The following is a 22,319-nucleotide window of genomic DNA, read 5'->3' as shown; positions in this document are numbered from 1 at the left end:
AAACTGCATAGTGTTGCTTTAAACATACCCCCTTACCCTGAAACTGCATAGTGTTGCTTTAAACAAACCCTGCTTACCCTGAAACTGCATAGTGTTGCTTTAAACATACCCCGCTTACCCTGAAACTGCATAGTGTTGCTTTAAACATACCCTGCTTACCCTGAAACTGCATAGTGTTGCTTTAAACATACCCGCTTACCCTGAAACTGCATAGTGTTGCTTTAAACATACCCGCTTACCCTGAAACTGCATAGTGTTGCTTTAAACATACCCTGCTTACCCTGAAACTGCATAGTGTTGCTTTAAACATACCCGCTTACCCTGAAACTGCATAGTGTTGCTTTAAACATACCCCACTTACCCTGAAACTGCATAGTGTTGCTTTAAACATAACCCGCTTACCCTGAAACTGCATAGTGTTGCTTTAAACATACCATGCTTACCCTGAAACTGCATAGTGTTGCTTTAAACATACCCTGCTTACCCTGAAACTGCATAGTGTTGCTTTAAACATACCCCGCTTACCCTGAAACTGCATAGTGTTGCTTTAAACAAACCCTGCTTACCCTGAAACTGCATAGTGTTGCTTTAAACATACCCTGCTTACCCTGAAACTGCATAGTGTTGCTTTAAACATACCCGCTTACCCTGAAACTGCATAGTGTTGCTTTAAACATACCCGCTTACCCTGAAACTGCATAGTGTTGCTTTAAACATACCCTGCTTACCCTGAAACTGCATAGTGTTGCTTTAAACATACCCCGCTTACCCTGAAACTGCATAGTGTTGCTTTAACCATACCCCGCTTACCCTGAAACTGCATAGTGTTGCTTTAAACATACCCGCTTACCCTGAAACTGCATAGTGTTGCTTTAACCATACCCCGCTTACCCTGAAACTGCATAGTGTTGCTTTAAACATACCCCGCTTACCCTGAAACTGCATAGTGTTGCTTTAACCATACCCCGCTTACCCTGAAACTGCATAGTGTTGCTTTAAACATACCCCGCTTACCCTGAAACTGCATAGTGTTGCTTTAAACATACCCTGCTTACCCTGAAACTGCAGTGTCCCTTTAAAGGGTACAAGTATGCCCTTTTGTACCTGTGAGAGTCTCAGCATCTCAGTGAGTTACGCCACCTGTTGACCTCAAGGCGGAACTGCAGCACAATAATTATGTTCTTCATAATTATTCATGAATGAAACCAAATGTTTCATTTCATAACTTTCTTTGTGTTTTTTGTTTTTGTTTGTTTGTTTGTTTGTTTGTTTGTTTGTTTGTCTTTACTTCCCCTCCGTCCTCTTCTTCTCTGATGTGTCACTTGTTCCTTTCCATCTGTGGCACTGGTGTGTCATTGTGTGTGTGTGTGTGTGTGTGTGTGTGTGTGTGTGTGTGTGTGTGTGTGTGTGTGTGTGTGTGTGTGTGTGTGTGTGTGTGTGTGTGTGTGTGTGTGTGTGTGTGTGTGTGTGTGTGTGTGTGTGTGTGTGTGTGTGTTCATGCATCGTTGTGTCCCCCCCCAGTAGACCCTGTGACCGACCAGTTCTATGAACACGTCCTCAACTATCTCCTCTCTCCCTACGCTCCTCTCCCCGCTGTAGCCCCGCCCTCCCCCGGTGTCGACCCAATCCCCTTGCAGCGAACAGGGAGCCAGAGTGCCACCGCCACCTATCAGAGGGCCAGCTTCGCCGCGGGAGGCGGGGTGGCGGACTACGCCAACCCGTACCGCACGCTGCAGTTCTGCCCGTCCGCAGAGTCGCCCTACAGCAAGTCGGGGCCCGCCCTGCCCCCGGAGGCGGCCCTGGCCCGCTCGCCCTCCGTGGACAGCATCCAGAAGGACCCCAGGTGAGAGGAGGACACACTCCCTGTCCCTGTCCCTGTCCTGCTCCCCTCTTCCTGCACCCTACTGGAGCCCAGAATCACACTGAGGTTTTACCCTCATTCATGTTCAATATATACAACAATATGTTTAATATGTACAATATTAAAGGTGCTATCGGTAACTTTCAGCCAGTAGAGCACCAGCATGTAATTTACCCAATCAGATGCATTCCACGTGTGGAAATGGGAAGTAGGGAGTAAGAAGTAGGGAGGCAAGATGTAAACAACAACGCAACATGTAAACAACGCAACATGTAAACAACAACATTCATTTTGGACCCGCCAACATTTTCTAAATGATAAATTCATTCAAATTGTTTTGGGGGGAAGCAATACTTTTCTTCTGCACCTTTCTAAAAGCTATGGAGATGTATTATATCTTACAGCATATAAATGACTATCGTACTAAACATGCACATTTAATTATTACATGAAAGAAGTACCAAAAGGACATTGCAAGTATACTCTCAGAAAAGTGCATGTAGGTAGAAATGTACTATTAATACAGTTGTTGCATCCTCTCCATCAAATGTTGTGAGGTAGAACTTAAAGGAACGCACAAACATTATGATGAAATGCACTTACCGTCTGCTCCAGAGTCAGACAGGAAGATAGAGACCAACATTATGATGAAATGCACTTACCGTCTGCTCCAGAGTCAGACAGGAAGATAGAGACCAACATTATGATGAAATGCACTTACCGTCTGCTCCAGAGTCAGACAGGAAGATAGAGACCAACATTATGATGAAATGCTCTTACCGTCTGCTCCAGAGTCAGACAGGAAGATAGAGACCAACATTATGATGAAATGCTCTTACCGTCTGCTCCAGAGTCAGACAGGAAGATAGAGACCAACATTATGATGAAATGCTCTTACCGTCTGCTCCAGAGTCAGACAGGAAGATAGAGACCAACATTATGATGAAATGCTCTTACCGTCTGCTCCAGAGTCAGACAGGAAGATAGAGACAAATTTCCTCACTGTCCGTTCAGTAGAAAGCTATCCGGCTGCAAGCTAGCCTAGCTCAGCACAAATGAATGGAAGCGGATACGGACCAGCTAGCCTAGCTGTTGGCCAAAAACACTGTAAAAAGTCTGTATCCGCTTCCGTTCGTGAGCAGGGAAATAGTAGAAAGACATAAATATAGGCAATAAAATGTCATCTAATTATAGAAATATGAGAAATATAAACAATGTAAACAAAGGTGCAGATGAGGGGCTGTATACCCTTGGTTATATTATATGTTACAATAAATATAGGTAATAATAACTCATTTGAATCTTAATTTGAATAATAATAAATAATTCAAATCTGAATATATACTATGAGTAAAAGTAAACAGTACACAAGGTACCCTAACCGGCATGGTATACGTCATGCGTTGTAGTCCGTGCAGGTTAACCCTTTCACTACCACACTACCAAAAGGTTAACCTTTTCACTGCGACAATACAGAAGTTATAACCATTTCACTGACACGCGACAAAGGGTTAACCCTTTCACAACCACACTACAGAAGGTTAACCCTTTCACAACCACACTACCGATTGTTAACCCTTTCACTACCACACTACAGCAGGTTAACCCTTTCACAACCACACTACAGAAGGTTAACCCTTGCACTACCACACTACAGATGGTTAAGTGTTGTACGACAGAGAGCGCCGCGCAGCCGGTGCCAGCGCTCTGTGCTCCTGGGCTTCAGTACGAGACACGTCACGCACCATCTCTCTCACCGCCACCCCCCCCCCCCCCCCCCCCCCCCCTCTCCCCCGCCTGGTTTACCGTCTTGTTCGCACTGCTTGGTAGAAAGGCTTGTGTGTGCCGCCAGAGGTACAGGCCTGTGCTTGATTCTCTCCATAGTAGGTGCGGTTTTAACAAGCTTGTCTTTATTAAACCTCAGGCATCGTTTCTTTTTGTGCATTTTGTTTTATCCGATGCATGAAATGGATGTGAGTTAGGGATGAAATCGCAAACTGTGACTATATAAAACTTTATGTGTGTGTATGTGTGAGAAAGAGAGAGGCAAAGAGAGAGACAGCGAGTGAGAGAGAGACATCGAGAGACAGAGAGAGAGAGAGAGAGAGAGAGAGAGAAGTACAAGCCCAGTTGTTCTTCTCCTCCCTTCCCCCTAGTTAAAAGCTTTTAGTTAAAAGTTATAGAAGGTGTTTCCATCACCATTTTCTCTCTGTCCTCTCCCTCTGTCCTCTGTCCTCTCCCTCTATCCTCTGTCCTCTCCCTCTCTCCTCCCTCTGTCAAACATGAAATGTCTCTCTCTTTGTGAACCAGCATTGGCTGCCAGATGTTGTTTGTTGTTATTTTTTTCCGCATAAAATAATACTGTAATGATGGCGTCTATTTGTTCTAAATAACTTTTCTTACGCAGTAGCGCCGTTAGCTTCATGTTTGAAAAGAGCAGTATTTAACTGTACTGTTAGCTTCGTGTTTGTAAACATCAGTATTTAACTGTACCGTTAGCTTTGTGTTTGTAAAGATCAGTATTTAACTGTACCGTTAGCTTCGTGTTTGTAAAGAGCAGTATTAAACTGTACCGCTAGCTTCGTGTTTGTAAAGAGCAGTATTTTACTGTACCGTTAGCTTCATGTTTGTAAAGAGCAGTATTTTACTGTAGTGTTAGCTTCTTGTTTGTAAAGAGCAGTATTTAACTGTACCGTTAGCTTCGTGTTTGTAAAGATCAGTATTTTACTGTACCGTTAGCTTCGTGTTTGTAAAGATCAGTATTTTACTGTACCGTTAGCTTCATGTTTGTAAAGAGCAGTATTTTACTGTACCGTTAGCTTCGTGTTTGTAAAGAGCAATATTTTACTGTAGTGTTAGCTTTGTGTTTGTAAAGAGCAGTATTTAACTGTACCGTTAGCTTCATGTTTGTAAAGAGCAGTATTTAACTGTAGTGTTAGCGTGTAGCGGTTGACTCTATTCTCACCATCACAGTTTCATCATACTAGTTTCTTCTTCTTCTACGTTTTCCCACACATTGCACCTTGTCTGTTCATTCACTCTTGTCAGCATTTTAAACCGTAGCATTAACTGTTGTGTTTTGTCCTTTTGCACACGCTGCTTTCAAGCCATTGCATCTTGCCGCAACCCTCACGACACGCAGAGCCGACGTCAGTGCGATGCTTTCTGACCGAGGCCTCGCTCTGCTTGTGTTGTGGCAGGTTCACAACCATGCCGTGTCAAAGGGAGGGTCCACACCGGATCACTAAGATCAATAAGACTTTGTCCTCACGCTACAGGTATCGCTGCGTTGTTGCTCCACCCGAGACGATTTTTTTGAGGAACTCTCCTGCAGCTCAAATGTTGTTAATTTACAGTGGATATTTGATTATATAATTACATAGGGAATAGGGATGCGCAGATACCGATACTGGTATCGGATATCGGTCCGATACCAGGTTAAAATAGAAGAGAACCTCCCCAATACTAAAATCTGATACCAAGAAACGTGTCTAATGTACCAGATATCAAAACAAAGAGATTTGCTGCATTATTGACACATTAACTCTCCCTATTGGACAAAAATGATTATATCTCAATAATCTTTGTCCAATGACAAAATTACGGCCCACGTCTATACTGTTCATTAAAAGTAATAGATTGGATCGGTACTCGGTATCGACTGATACTCAAAGCCCAGGTAACGGTATCGACTGATACTCAAAGCCCAGGTAACGGTATTGACTGATACTCAAAGCCCATGTAACGCTATCAGCTGATACTCAAAGCCCAGGTAACAGTATCGACTGATACTCATAGCCCAGGTAACGGTATCGACTGATACTCAAAGCCCAGGTAACGGTATCGACTGATACTCATAGCCCAGGTAACGGTATCGACTGATACTCAAAGCCCAGGTAACGTATCAACTGATACTCAAAGCCCAGGTAACGGTATCGACTTATACTCAAAGCCCAGGTAACGGTAACGGGACTGAAAAAGTGGGATCGGTGCCTTCCTAGTTTCAAATGTATTCTCACACAGTCACGTTATACACTGTTATTTATACAGCATTCCGTGCAGGGCGGTGAGGGATTCTACCGCGGCGGAGGTAGTATCGCTAGACGATACAATGCACAATCTAGCGAAAGAGATCAATACTGTAGGAATGTGGATTTTATTGATAAAGTTCTTGCATTTTAAAGATAACTTTGGTTGCCGGTCATTTATAATAAATGTACGCTACCTCTCTGCTCCATGGTGAATCGTAAGCTATAGATTGCTTGGAGATGGGGTGTTATTGACATTTAAGATGTTCTACAATGTCACATAGGCTCTAACGATCCATAATGAATCAAATCCAGGTTTGATAATTGCCTCTGACACATCAATAGTGTGTATTTTGTTTCCTTCCCAAATGTAGAAAATGCGTCATGGCCCTGAAACCAGCCAAACCATTCATAATAGATTATAAAATGTCAGACATTAATTAGTCTGGATTAGCTACCATTGGTAGACTGTACACTATTTCAGTGGGAATTTCCCTCACCTTCCACTATCTGCAACAATATTTTGCACCGTCCTGGGTTTAGCGCTGCCCAGGATTATTGTGATTGGTTTAAAGAAATACAAACAAGCCAGAACGTTGTCTTTTCCCCCTATAGCGGAATGATAATAGGTTCAGCCAGACCTCTCTCCGGCGTTGGCATGGCGCTAACATAGTGCGGAGAGAAGGTCTGGCTACGCGAGACTATATACATTTGTTGACATCGATGGACAACCCGGGCAAACCGACCTGTTTCTCCTCAATTCAATTTCTGAAATCTACTCTGTACGATTTCAGCAGGGCACTGTCGTTATGGATCTCAACTGTGCATCTTCTTCAAGACCCTCCCTTTAACTGACATGTCCACCAAGCCCACCCACAGCCACCCACTCTAATGCATGACCCCTTCCCCAACCCCCCCCCCCACTGTCTGATAACTGTTGAGAGACAAAGACTAGTCCAATGGCTATTTATTTATCTATTGATAATTCACTTATTCATCATTATTCCTATTATTACTATGATGATTATTTTCTAGGTTTTCTTTCTGCGACACAGCCAACATATACCTCTCTTGTTTCTCTCTGCCTGTCCCCTCGATAGGTTCGACCCAGAATTCCTTGTGTGGAATCAAAATCAAGCCGAGCAAAGAATGACAAAGTAATCCAACTATTTATTCATTTATTTATATATTCTATACATTCTATATCTATCCATTTATATTTATATATATATATATATCTTTCTTCCCTATCTTCTCATCCACTGAATCTGTCCATCATTTCTATACAACACCGTTATCAGACGTTAATGTTAACGACATGACAGCACATCACATCTTGTGTTGCTCTCCATTTATATATAGTGCTGCAGTTTTTAGTTTTACTTGGATTTGGAGTTGAGCACTGCATTGGGATGAAATGTATTCATAAAAATAAAGCTGAATCATAGAAGTAGGATGGAGAGAAGGGACTCATGGTTAATCTGGTATATTATTATATTATATACCCTAAAATAGTTGCCATATAATTTTTATAATATAAAACATAACGTCAGTCTCTTCACTCCAGATAATCCCATAGCCATATAGTATCATATTTTGTTTACCTGAAATTATAGACCCGAGGTCAATAAGCGATAACCTTTATTTTACTCTACTTATTTATACTTTACTTTAAGATTTACCTTTACTAGATCTTTAATCAAATGATACACAAGTTAAATAATCAGTGAATTACAGCTACCAGGTCATGAGTCAAATATTGAGTTTATTATGAATTTATTATGGATTGGGTTCTAAACAATAGGTGGAACTGGTTGAAAGTCAGACATTCTTTCCTCAACAATGTCTCCAGTATACCCTTCATCTCTCCATCCATCCATCCAACTATGTATCCGTGCATCTGTCTATCCATCCATTTCTTCATCCATCCATCTATCTACAGTATCTCCTCCTCCATGTGTCAGTCCTGAGTGTGCTGTGTGGTGACTGTGGCTACAGTATCTCTTCCTCCATGTGTCAGTCCTGAGTGTGCTGTGTGGTGACTGTGGCTACAGTATCTCTTCCTCCATGTTTCAGTCCTGAGTGTGCTGCTGTGTGGTGACTGTGGCTACAGTATCTCTTCCTCCATGTTTCAGTCCTGAGTGTGCTGCTGTGTGGTGACTGTGGCTACAGTATCTCTTCCTCCATGTTTCAGTCCTGAGTGTGCTGCTGTGTGGTGACTGTGGCTACAGTATCTCTTCCTCCATGTTTCAGTCCTGAGTGTGCTGCTGTGTGGTGACTGTGGCTACAGTATCTCTTCCTCCATGTTTCAGTCCTGAGTGTGCTGTGTGGTGACTGTGGCTACAGTATCTCTTCCTCCATGTTTCAGTCCTGAGTGTGCTGTGTGGTGACTGTGGCTACAGTATCTCTTCCTCCATGTTTCAGTCCTGAGTGTGCTGTGTGGTGACTGTGGCTACAGTATCTCTTCCTCCATGTTTCAGTCCTGAGTGTGCTGTGTGGTGACTGTGGCTACAGCATCTCTTCCTCCATGTTTCAGTCCTGAGTGTGCTGTGTGGTGACTGTGGCTACAGTATCTCTTCCTCCATGTTTCAGTCCTGAGTGTGCTGTGTGGTGACTGTGGCCTCACGGTGAGAAAGAATGAGATGTGTGGAATGAGAGCGGTCGTCGCGTCGCATCAGAAGGCTCCCGGTTTGGTTCCAGCTCCTCCCGGTCAAAGTGTCCTTGAGCAAGACACTTAACCCCTAACAACTGCTTCCCGGTGAGCAGGTTGACCACCTTGCATAGTCGCCTCCACCGTTGGAGTGTGAATGTGTGGCATAAGTTGTAAAGGGCTTTGGGTACAAGCTCTATATAAATGCAGTCCTTTTACCAAAGAAATTTTAACCTCTGAAAAGTCAAAATAGCATGTGATATCCCTGGATTCTGTCTATCACTCTTTCCTCTGATTGATCACTAATGATAGATACGACACTCATCACTGAAGGTTGGTTGGTCTTCGCTGATAGAGAGGCGCAACAAACACTGGTATTTGTTCATTTTTAAGGGCCTTGTTAAGCTACCTCCTTATACTACACAATAATTTTTTATGGAATTTTGGAACCTATGGAACCCGTTCTAGTGACTGGCTGGTACTTAACACTTTCAGTGCCGGCCATTAACATGGTAAAGCATGGTTCTGTTTCGTTAAGGGGCTCTGCTTGGCATCACCTACTGCACTCCCTCGCGTACGTGCACGCGTACTGAATAACATTCCACAAATATACCTTTAATACCAGTATTAGTCTGACCACACCCCTCATCAGCTTACCTTCATAAGCAGGTGTGTGGTCACCTGCTCTCCTCCTTCTCGCTTTCACCACAAGGAAGTGCCTTCGGTAGTACCCCACTTGACGTGTTTGTTAGTTGAAAAGAGTTGTAACTGGTTTACATTGTGCTTAATCTTTTCTTCTCTCACTTTGTTGTATAAGAAAAGGTTTGGGTCATAATGTATTCCGCGGAGAGTAGACCCGCTAGACCTACTCTTCACCACCGGTTCTCCATTCCCGCCTCCGTCGTGCGCTTCGGTGCTGGGCTGTTGCCACTCTCGTGGTTGCCGACCCAGCCCGGGAGACTGCCGGTGGATAGTTTTCCTCACCGACGAGCCGAGGGTTCGGTGCCGTCGCTCCGGCGATGGCCTGATCTCGACTCTGGTTCCTCTGGTTCTGGGGAATCGCCCGTTGATGAACGGGGGATTGTTTTGGAGCCGGAGGATTTGCGACGAAAACTTTTTGCGTCTGCTCGCTCGCGTCGCAAGATGGTGGCGTGCAGACGCGAACGGCCTGGGTTTGGGGAATTGCTGGAGACCAGCGAGGATGCGTCCGACTCTGGATTTCTGATGGAAACTGAGGACTTCATGGAGGAGGCGGACGGATTCTTGTATGATGGTCCCGTGGAGGAGAGTATCCCTCCTCCGGAGACCCCGGAGGGGGGAGAAATGGCTCCATGGGGCGCCTTGTTCGAGGATGTCGAGGAACCACCTTGGCCTCATCAGCAGGATGCCCTACTGTCGGCCGCATCGGATTGTGGCTCCTTGACCAGTCGCAGCCTGCTGTATGCGAGGGATGCGGGGTCGGTGGAGGAAGGTTCGCAGGGGGAACTGCGGGCCTTGTTTCCCGAGCTCATGGCGGTAGCCGCCACCGCAAACGGTGTGCCGCTGCCGCTGCCATTGCCTGCACCTGTCCCTGATGACCTCATAGGCCATCCCTGGCAGCGTCCCCCAGTGAGAGGGGTGGACGTTGTCTACCCATTTTTCCCATCGATGGGGGCCTATGTTCGTCGGGGTCAGGCGGTGTCCAACATCATGGGACTAACTCCCGCCTACGTACCAGTTACGCGGGTGTCGGGGTTAGTCAAAGGTATGGGGGAGGGCGTGCCTCGGCTTGACAATCCGATGGCCGCGCTCCTTTGTCCGGATATGGTGTGGGAACCCCTATGCAAGCCGGTCCTCCAGGGGAAGTCGGCTAGGCGATTGGCTTATTGGGGTGACCAGTCATTCATCGCTGGTACACAATCGCTGGCTGCGGCGTCTAACATCGCCCACCTGGCTAGATTTGTATCGGGGATAATGACGGGCGGCACGGATCTGAACGAGGTAAAATGCGATCAGATCACCCAGGCTGCGGGAGCTGTCCTGCACCTTTCCCAGGTGCTGGCCATAGCCATGGGGAAAGTGAGCGCCCTGGCCACCCTGGGCCAGCGTCACCTTTGGCTGGAGCAGGCCCGTGTGCCAGAGAAGAAGAGAGCCCCTCTTCTGACGGCCGCCCTCTCCGACGCTGGCCTGTTCGGGAAGGCCCTGCAATTGATGACCTCAACATGCAGAGAAATGGCAGAGGAGAGATCCGTCCTTCAACCCCATTTTCCGCCTCCCGTCCTTGCCGGTGGGGGCAGAAGGCTTCCGCGACGTCGAGCTGTCTCCGTCGCCGCTACCACTGCCTCCGCCGCCGCTGCTGGCCCTGCCAAGAGGGCCAGGGGACGAAACGGCGCTTCGGCCACCGCCGGCCCATCCCAGACCGGAGGAGACGGTAGGGAACGTCGTGTCCAGCAGACTGTAACCTACCGTCCCTCCGGGGCTCCCCGGGGTGGCAAGACTCGAGCGGCGCGAGGTGGCAGACGCCGTTAGGAGTGACTTTTTCCCCTCTGTGTCCCCTCCCCTACACCCTTCCCGGCCCCTCTGTGATATTGTGCCTTACACTTTATTAGTTTTAATAAAAAAAGTTCCCCGACATAAGGGGGACTGTGTTTGGCCGAACAAACTGTGTGTTTCTTCATACAAATCATATGGTGGGGTTGTGTATATATGAATCTACCCTGTTTACGTTGGGGGGTGAGTTGTGTTGTGTTACGAGGTTAAGCAAGGTCTGCAACTTACACTCGGTAATAGGTTCTATTTAGCTTGATGCTCCACATGCAATTAGAACTGGTGTTATTCCATTGCTTTGACTAAGTATATGTGTTTTCACAATGCTGTGTTGTTAGTTGCAGTAATGCTCGTACGCACACTTTTCACGGCCTAGCCGTTACTCTCGTTCGGCGTTCTTTCCTATGTATGACATAGGCAACGGGTATGGGATTCACGCACAGGCGACTTGTGTTTTGTTGTAAACCCTTTTACACTTTTTGTGGGTAGCAGGCATTGTATTAGCTTATGCTATGCATTGCTTTCTACCGGAGGTTTTTCAAGATGGCTACGGTTGTGTTTCTGTGTGTAGGGATAAAGGGTGTGTTTTCGGGAGGGGGTGTCGAATAAACCCCTCCTTTTTCCCACTTGATTGGTTTAGAGGATTTTTGATCTTTTCTGCTGAGCCAGTCAGGGCCAAGCCAGTGCTTGACAGGGGGGGGGGGGGGGGGGGGGGAAGGGGTATTCTACCGACTCCTGTTATGACAGGATCCGGTGGGTTTTTCCCCGCCCGTTGTAGCGTTGTTGCTATGGCGACGCCTTCCATGAGCTGGTGTCTTAAAGATGTCGAGGTTGGGCGCAGGGCTTATAGGCCTGCTGCGCCCGGTTTATGTGTCAAACTTGAGTCTATTGGTCACGTGTCTCACAGTTTACATATCTTTTTTCTTGACCGTAGTCTCATGTGGGAAGGTGTTTCTGGGGGGGTCTGGTCTTACACTCTGATTAAAAGGGGTGACTGGATTAAAATCATGTGAAAAACAGGGTTTTTACTCCCAGCTGTGCAGTTGGGTCATACGGGTGATGCCTTTTCTTTATTTTTATAAAGAGTTGAATGTGTCTTGATGGATTGGAAATGAGGGTCCCTGAACGTCTTTCTCAGGTCTGCCTCCCCTTATCTTTTTGTGTGTATTCCTGTACTGCAGTCTGTTGGGTACATTTTTTCATTCATTCATTCATGGAGTTGATTGCATCTCGTCCCTCTTGTCGTTTCCCTGGGCGTCTTGGGGATTCAATATGGTGGTCTAAACGGCCTATTGTTGATGTGGGTATGTCCAAACGCACACATAGTGCTGGCTCAGGATGTGCTTTTGGGCCATTTGCTGACTGGCGCGCCTTGTTTGCTTGGGTGAAACAGCGTTTTTATGGAGCAATTGGGATGGGGGTTTTTCCTCTTCCGACATCCTGTGTGTTGTCGATGGGTTCCCGTTCATGTCAGGGGATGATGACGGAATGGGTCTGGACATATGGGGAAGGGTCTCACGCCCTAGGGGTGGGCCACCGGACGCGGTTCATACCGACACGTCTGGGTGGCGCCTTCTTTTTTGTGTTGGGATCAAACGCGCATATCTGCCCCTTCTCCTGGGGTTGGCAGGTCGGCGTGATTAGGGCACGGGACTGGTTCTGGTCGCGCTGGTCCAGATCAGTTGCACCCGTTGTCCGCTGGGGATGCAGATCTGCTGTTCTGGTACCCTGAGGGACTTGGGTTTTTTTTTTTTTTTTTTTTCAGGGGGAAAAATGCTAGGTCGATCCGGGTGTCACAGGGTTGAGCGTTATGGGACCCTTGTTGGGTGCGTTGTATTCTGCACTGTCGTAATGGCTTACGGCCGTGCCGACCTGTACGCGTCCGATCTCGTCGGATCTCGGCCGCTGTACGGGTTGGTCTTGGTTGGTCCTTGGTTGGGTGACCTCCTGGGAATACCGAGTGCGGGGTGCTGGGGCTGGTCTTCCTTTTTTACGCTCTTCTCTTGCGTTTTTGACGCTGAGGAGCCTGTTGGGTGGTTTTACCCTCCTCGGGGACCCTGTGCTCCCCGTATCACCGGGCCCGGTCCGGGGTGATGCTCGTTGACCCGTAGGCCCGGGATAGCCCTGTTGGGAACCGGAACGCGGGCTGCGGCGGTGCCGCAGGTGTGTTTCGGGGTTTCTTTCCTGAGGGGTTATGGGACCAACCATTGCATGGGGTGATGCCTGGGTGGTTGGTTCTCTGGTGTGTTGCTGCAGTGTCAACTCCCGGTTCTCCGGTTGAGGGTGCCCCTGCACGTTCATGACGTCTGCCGATCGTATGGGCTTTTTCTGTGGGCAGCTGTCAGGGGCCGAGTGGTCTACGGATCCCACTTCTGACGTGCTGTTTGAAAGCTTGGTTATGCGACACCGCCAGCATACGCCCCTTCCGCCGGGGCGGCTGTTTCAGCTGTCCTTTCTGGCGCCTGCCTCGTCCGCAGTTTCCAGGCTTGGGTTGACAGCCTGTTGCCTGGTCTTTTTCCCCGGTGCACTGCCTGCTTCCGTTGGTTAACTCTTGTGTGTTATGACCATGCTGTCTGCCTGTTGCAGGGCTTGTGTTCCAGGCGGTGTGCTGTTGGGGAGGACAGGGCCCGCTCGGCTGAGGGGCCTTTTGTCCGAATACGCTGGCGATGTGGGGGGCGGGGTCACTAGGTGCCCCCCTGGTGGGGTCTTGATGCTGGCATCATGGACTTCTCCGGGCCCCCATTCCAGGGAGTCGAGTCCTTTTGGTGGGTCTGGGTCTTCCTTCGCGCTCCGCTGCTACGGCCTTGCCACGGGGTTGGGTTTGCCCTTGACCCCGTGATTCTGGGGACAGTGACGAGGTTGTTCCTACGTTCGTTCCCGGGTGGCATGCCGGTTGTGCGTGGGTGTAGTCGTGGGGTCAAGCCACGGTCTGCTCACCCTGTGCGTTGGGTTGCTTGAGTGCCTCTTCGCACGGTCGGGTCCGTCGCCCTCCCGTGAGGCCCCTAATAGGGGGGATGCCCTCCATTAGGGGGGGTCGGGGGGCTCGGCCCTCCCTGTTCTGATGGTTGTGGGGGGCTGTCAGCGGGGTGTATTTGTCAGCCAGCGGCTCCGCTTGGCCTCCCTTGTGCAGTAGGTGATGCCAAGCAGAGCCCCTTAACGAAACAGAACGTTAGGTTATGGCTATAACCAAGTTATGTTAGTTAGGGGCGACGCTTGGCATCAGACGGCCGCTGCAGCCCTTGACCTCACCTTGTGGTGAAAGCTTGGGAAGGAGGAGAGCAGGTGACCACACACCTGCTTATGAAGGTAAGCTGATGAGGGGTGTGGTCAGACTAATACTGGTATTAAAGGTATATTTGTGGAATGTTATTCAGTACGCGTGCACGTACGCGAGGGAGTGCAGTAGGTGATGCCAAGCGTCGCCCCTAACTAACAGAACTTGGTTATAGCCATAACCTAACGTTAAATGCCAGCACCCACTTCAATGATAGCGTTGTGAACGCATAATCTCTGTCTTAAATTATGGTCTAATCTGCCCGTCGTTTATCAATGACTTGTTTGCAGTCAACATTGTCGAAACGGATTGTTTTTTAATCGCTTCATTTCCGTTTTATAGCATTTTGAAAAGCCCTCGTTTTCAAGGAAAATATAAAGATTCCGTGATAAAAGGCATTTAATGGAATATTCTGGCATACACAAACACGTTGTAATTTTTCTGCCTATTTATGAATCGTTTTCAAATAAACACTAGATTATCGATAGTATATGTGTACTTATGCACGCTATAGAAGCGGGCTGAAAATCGATTCTCTCATTTCCTCATCAGCGATCACAGCCACACACACACACACACGCATATGGCAAACGCTGATATATAGGTGAAAATAGCTCTGATTATCCTAAGACTGGTAAAATAAATTCCTTACCTCAGATCAGATGTTATCCAAAAAGATTATTCCAATTCCTGATCGCCATTCCAAATATCGATCACGCTTATTGATTACAGTGTTGGGTACTGTAAATACATAATACACACGTTTTCCGGGCCGGCGAGCACAATGGATTCTTCAGTTGGCCTTGACGGAAAAGTAAAATGAGGAAACTGCCGCCCCCCCCCCCCCCCCCCCACCCCCCCCCCCCACCCTTCGTCAGTCTAAAGCAGGGGTCTCAAACTCGCGGGCCAAACTCGCCCCCTACTGGACATCAAAGTGTAGTGTTAATGCGGCCCGCGCACTACTCTTTGCCGAGTCGTTGCGCGAGAGTAGGACGTTTTATTTATTTTGTCACTTGTAGGCTACCATAGCGCAGGCTCATGACAGCAACGTTATGTTAGTGACTTGGTTGAAACGTGATTCCGGAGTGATATCAAGTAAAGTGGAAGCAAATGCATCCTCGCTATCTCTCTCATCTGCGAGCAGTGCTCTGCATGTCCGGCTGCTTGTCTGTCTGTGTACGAGTCTGGTCCAATCACATACGCGTCCCGTCAGCGTTTTTCCCCCTCACCCACAGTCTGCGAATCAGAGGCAGAGTAGGGGAGTAGGGCGGGTCTTCACGGACTGCACGTCGTCTCTCTCTTTCAGTTCAAGTCGGAGCAGAGTTGGCAGCGCATCTACAGTAAACTCGCTCCCAGTTTTATCTCTTAAATGTAGCTATTAGCCTATTTTCGCCAGCAGGCAGCCAGCAGAAAAATATGGCATTTTCAAAGATGGTCAGTAAAAGAAAAGTCGACTGCAATTCAAAGGTGAAAAATATGCGTTCATCCTGAGTCCCAGCCAGGGGCGTAGCTGGAGATTCTGGGCCCCATGAAAGAATCAATTTGTGGGCCCCCAATCTATTAAAAAATGTGGGGCCCCCAATCTATAAAAAAATTTGGGGCATTTATTTATTGATGAAAACGCATAATATGGTTTTTACCTATTTTTTTTATAAACAGCTTTGTGATAGAATAAAAAAAATGCACAGTGCATTTCCATAGCTGTGGATGAGTCCACTGACACCACTGAGAAGCCTGAAGAACCGTTCATGTTCTGAAGAAATGTTCATGTTCTGAAATGTTATTGCTAAAGATTGAGAAGATTGGATCAGTTGTACTTTTTTTTTGAATACTTGAAACCCTTTTTTTGTGGAATATTTGATGCGGCCCAGCCTCACCCAGACTCTACCTCCAGCGGCCCCCAGGTAAATTGAGTTTGAGACCCCTGGTCTAAAGTAATGGGGTGCAGTTGCACAGTCTCTGGAGCGCAACAGTAAGAAGCATTTTGTATAAAAGTATTCTGTACTTCTGTATGACAACTATTAAAGAAACTTGAAACTTGATAGGGGGCGGTATCTTCCCAATTGAGCTCAGAGAGAGTCTGCAACACTAACCTGAGGCTTGATTGATGAAATATGAATTCAAATCGCCAATAAATAAAAATACGACAAACAAACGCTATATAGCGTTGGCGGGCACTCAAAGGTCGGCATGAACTAACGACAAAAAGCGTGGCTGGCATTCAAAGTGTTAAGGTCCCCTGAGTTTGCTCGGAGCAGGGTAAATGAGCATTTTGCTATGATGCCCCTCTAGCTCATGGAATGAACTCCAACAGTCCTTAAAGCGTGAGATTCTCCCCTTTGTTGCAGAGTTTAAAACCTTGATCTCCAACCATTGTCAATCAAGTTGTTGTAACGTTTGGGGTTTTGCTCTCATCTGCGAGCAAAAGCCCTAGCGTTACCCGATGGTAATTACCTGTCTATCTGCCCTGATTGCACTAATTGGTACCTGGTGTGTATAGTTAAGTTGGCTTTATATGTTCTTCCTGGTTACTATTCAGATCGTCAGTCGAACACTGAACCTACCCGTGAGTACACCGTTGTGAGTAAGTCTTATCGCTCCTTGCCATAGGAGGATAAGTACGCTCGTTATTGTTCCTGATTATCATGTCACTTTGATTGCTGTTTGCATTCACTGTTGAAAGTTTAGCTTATATTATTATGTTTGTATACACCTCTGTCGTTTGGCGTGTATGCCAAAGAACATGTTTGGGAGACAGTGTTTTCTCCACTTTGCTTTCCTTGTTTTGTTACCCTGAGATACAATGTATCTCTCTTTTTGTTTACATGTCATCGTTTGCGTGTGCTGTTCGTTACAAACATTAAAGTAACAGTTCCTTGTTTTGAAAATCAACACCTGTCCTTCGTCATATCTGTTCTCTACTGCACCTGGGTCCAACACACCTACCCAACTGTACTGTTCTCTACTGCACCTGGGTCCAACACACCTACCCAACTGTACTGTTCTCTACTGCACCTGGGTCCAACACACCTACCCAACTGTACTGTTCTCTACTGCACCTGGGTCCAACACACCTACCCAACTGTACTGTTCTCTACTGCACCTGGGTCCAACACACCTACCCAACTGTACTGTTCTCTACTGCACCTGGGTCCAACACACCTACCCAACTGTACTGTTCTCTACTGCACCTGGGTCCAACACACCTACCCAACTGTACTGTTCTCTACTGCACCTGGGTCCAACACACCTACCCAACTGTACTGTTCTCTACTGCACCTGGGTCCAACACACCTACCCAACTGTACTGTTCTCTACTGCACCTGGGTCCAACACACCTACCCAACTGTACTGTTCTCTACTGCACCTGGGTCCAACACACCTACCCAACTGTACTGTTCTCTACTGCACCTGGGTCCAACACACCTACCCAACTGTACTGTTCTCTACTGCACCTGGGTCCAACACACCTACCCAACTGTACTGTTCTCTACTGCACCTGGGTCCAACACACCTACCCAACTGTACTGTTCTCTACTGCACCTGGGTCCAACACACCTACCCAACTGTACTGTTCTCTACTGCACCTGGGTCCAACACACCTACCCAACTCGTAACAGTTGTACATGTTTTAATTGATTGTTATCCTTACTCTTTGCCTCGTCTTGTTGTCTTATTGTTATGATTTTATATGTGTGATTTTATATGCTTTTATGCTTATTTCTGTATGTAGCCTACACTCGTTGTGACTGTAAATAAGATAAGATAAGATAATCCTTTATTGATCCCCTTGGGGAAATTCGGGTGTCAAAGCAGCATGGGGGGGATACAGGGTGGGGGATGCATAGCCTAACAGTACAAATACAATAGTAATGACGGAAACCTCAGTTGCCTTTCGAGTTTAAATAAAGGTTTGAATGAAATGAGTGTCCCAAGAGGAAAACTGGATCCCTGGGACGCTGTATGAAGACTGATCTATAGGGATGAGCCCAAATCTAAATATCTGTCCAGGAAAGCACAGATAATGTGATGGAAAACTGATGTTTTTTTATACCCAAATTTGCTTGTTATTATTCGAAAATCGCTGGTGATGGGTCATGGATTATCAGAGGACATATTTCTGGAATAACATCCGGACGCAGAAGGAGTCCGATGGCTCCCTGGCTGTGTAGTGGACTGTGTCTGACAAATGAACAGAAAGGTATGCATGTAATTTCATTATCTGAGGAGTGTTGATGATCGATAAGAGAGAGAGAGTAGGCTAGGCTATGGCATAGGGAAATGGATGAGGGAACGCAATGCCCACAAATAGATATAGCCTAGGCTACTGTGTGCTGGCAAGTGGTTTAACATTAATGCTTTTTTGTGTAAAAATATTTTGGCATCTTGCTGTAAGCCCCACAACTAGTGTGTGTTTGTGCTGCCTGGTGAAATCAGTTAGGTTATAACTCCCATCAGGGATTTGTAGCGTTTACTTGGCTCCATTGTCATGTCAGAAGATGTAACAATATTCTCTGCGCTACACATAGTGTTGTTCATTATGATATTATTGTTTACTTTCAGCACAGCATCAGCTAGGTGTTGTCTGTACTATAGACACTGGTTCAGTAGCAGCAGCTAGGTGTTGTCTCTAGACACTGGTTCAGTAGCAGTAGCCACGGGAATAAATGTTGGACTATGTTGGACAACAACCTTCAGGTTAAGGGAAGGGTCCTCCAAATGCACTCTAAGAATGATGTAGCTGGCACTGTTACCTTATCTTAGTGCTGCTTAGCTGCCTTAGCAACAGGGAACTAATTGCTGTTTGTGGAGGAGCCAAAATAAAGCTTTGGTCTTTGTTTGACCTTATGTTTGAAAGGATTATCTAAAACAAATGATGTTTAAAAGCAATTACTTACTCAAGGTGAAAGGATTATCGAAACAATGTTGTATAAAAGCAATTACAAGCTATCTTGGTAGGTGAACAATAGGTGATCGTAGTCAAATAACAGATGATTGTTATTCATTGACAGCCGTAGCCAATAATCTGTGGCTTTGCACCATAATGGTTGAAGAAATGGCTATAGAGAATAATATTAATATAATACATACATATAATATATACATATAATACATACCTATAATATATACATATAATATATATATATAATACACATATAATATGTACATATAATACATACATATAATACATACATATAATATATACATATACTGTAATGCATACATATAATGCATACATATAATGCATACATAAAATATATACATATAATACATACATATAATATATACATAATATATGCATATAATACATACATATAATATATACACATAATATATACATATAATACATACATATAATATATACATAGAATACATACACATAATATATACATATAATATGTACATATAATATATACATATAATACATACACATAATATATACATATAATACAAATATATAATACATACATATAATATATACACATAATATATATACATAATATATACATATAATACATACATATAATATATACATATAATACATACACATAATATATACATATAATACATACATATAATATATACATAGAATACATACACATAATATATACATATAATACATACATATAATATATACACATAATATATACATATAATATATACATATAATACGTACATATAATATATACATATAATACATACACATAATATATAGTATACTATGGTTCCATGGAAACCAAACAGCTGCAGTGTCTCAGCAGCAGAGATAGAGGCCTGTTTCTTATGGATTCTTTCAGCTTGTGTGTGTGTGTGTGTGTGTGTGTGTGTGTGTGTGTGTGTGTGTGTGTGTGTGTGTGTGTGTGTGTGTGTGTGTGTGTGTGTGTGTGTGTGTGTGTGTGTGTGTGTGTGTGTGTGTGTGTGTGTGTGTGTGTGTGTGTGTGTGTGTGTGTGTGTGTGTGTGTGTGTGTGTGTGTGTGTACACGTGTGTGTGTGTGCGCGCGTGTGTGTGTGATCCAGAGAGCACGGCTGGCTGACTGACCCACTGAGGCTCTAAGAAATTAACAAAAGGTCAGAACATGTCAGGCAGAGCTATACACACACACACACACACACACACGCACGCACACACGTGCGTACACACACATAAGACACAAACACAAACACACACGTAAAAAACACACACAAGCACACACATAAAAAACACACAAAACGCACACACACATACACACAATGTATTTTGTCAAATAAATGAAGGTAATAAATGAAGGAATATGTATTAAAGGGATAATAATGTGTTCTGGCTACTGACACCTGCACACTGAGATAACACTGTACATTCACAGGAAATGTAATGGACACAGATTACAGCAATTCAATTACATACAGTATAATAATATTGGGGTGGTGACCTTCACTAGGCCCCTCCCCCTCAAACAGCCCCTCCCCCTCAGCCAGCACAGAGTCAGATAGTCCTAACAGTGTTTATTATTAAGAGTTAGATAGTCCTAACAGTGTTTATTATTAAGAGTCAGATAGTCCTAACAGTGTTTATTATTAAGAGTCAGTAACAGTGTTTATTATTAAGAGTCAGCTAGTCCTAACAGTATTTATTATTAAGAGTCAGATAGTCCTAACAGTGTTTATTATTAACACTTTCAGCGCCAGCCATTATCCTTATCCCTGTAGCTAATACGCCAGGTTTCCATAGCCTATTTTCACTGTGCGTCACTATGTTTGGAGAGCTATATCTATATTCTATATTATAGCTATGGAGACAATACTATGGTCATTTGACAGTCACTTTCTCCCGTCGAACATGCAAAAAAGAGATTTTTTTTTCATGTATACGTTTGCGCGTTATCCCGTGGTGAATATTGTATAGTTTAGGAGTGATCCAGGCTAATTCCTGAAAAGCTGAGTTATAGGGCGCTACGTGAATTCTGCTATAAGCGTTGGCGTTTCTCGCCTGTACCCGCTACTATTTCCAAATCAAATGTATATAATAGGTATTATGTTTCATCATGAATGCATGAAAGGGGGGGGGGGGGGTCGTTTTTTAATGCTTTGATCGCCAGTAATGGCATTAGTTTTGAACACCACACACGCTGATCAGCTGGATCTATATGAAATCATTGTAGGATCAAGGTGGAATTGACATCAGATAGTCCTTACCTTTGATCAGGGTTATTCCAAAAAGAATATTCCAATTGTCTGATCACGATTTCCAGTATTGATGTCCATCTGGTCCCGGACATAATTTGGCACAATTTATGGATCGAGTGTGCTAGATGCGTTTCAAAGTGGTCGGATGAAGCGATTTACTTGGCTTCGTCTAAATTCTCCGCCCGAACCATATATGATGTAACACACGGTGAGAAATAAGGTCTCAAAGGGTGGGCGATACTGTCACCTAGCAGGATGCGGCCGGTATTGCACTTTGGGGATCTCAGAATGACTTCCTATGGTAACACCGAGGTCCGTGAACCTGTAATGAATAAAAATATCGAATAAAAGAAAAAACGACCAAAACCTGAGAAATCTTGGGTCTGGCGCTCAACCGCTGGCGAGTAACCCGGGATATCTCGGGTCTGGCACCCAATGTGTTAAGAGTCAGATAGTCCTAACAGTATTTATTATTAACACTTTGATTGCCAGCATGGGGTGGGCTATTTATCGCTTGAGTGCCAGCGCTTTAGGCAATAAGAGGGCGAGCACATTTGCGAACGCATAAACTACATCTTAAATTATGGCTATGTGTCTAATATGCCCGTCGCTTATCAATGACTTGCTTGCAGTCAACATGTACAAAACGTATTGTTTTTTCATCAGTACATTTCCGTTTTATACCGTTTTGAATACGAGTATAGTTTTGGAAAGTTCTAGAAAAAAATTAAAGATGCCGCAGGAATCGTCCTTTACTGGAATACACACAACACGTTGAAATTTTTCGGCTGATTTATGAATCGTTTTCAAATAAAC

The 22,319-nt window shown here is 45.2% G+C and overlaps 1 protein-coding gene across 1 annotated transcript in view; it reads left to right on the top strand.

Annotated features, from left to right (window-relative positions):
* The window catches only part of ctnnd2b (catenin (cadherin-associated protein), delta 2b), a gene marked incomplete at both ends in the record, with an annotated part of 213,541 nt that overhangs the window by 77,576 nt on the left and 113,646 nt on the right, over positions 1–22,319 (top strand). Inside the window, 2 exons of the mRNA XM_084327635.1 lie at positions 1,600–1,843; positions 6,990–7,046. Of these exons, the coding sequence (XP_084183761.1) occupies positions 1,600–1,843; positions 6,990–7,046 (301 nt within the window). The remainder of the gene's footprint in view (positions 1–1,599; positions 1,844–6,989; positions 7,047–22,319) is intronic.

This window comes from Notolepis coatsorum, assembly GCF_963971535.1.
Source record: "Notolepis coatsorum genome assembly, chromosome: 13".
Lineage (NCBI taxonomy): Eukaryota > Metazoa > Chordata > Actinopteri > Aulopiformes > Paralepididae > Notolepis > Notolepis coatsorum.
This window is presented reverse-complemented; position numbering and strand designations above follow the sequence as displayed.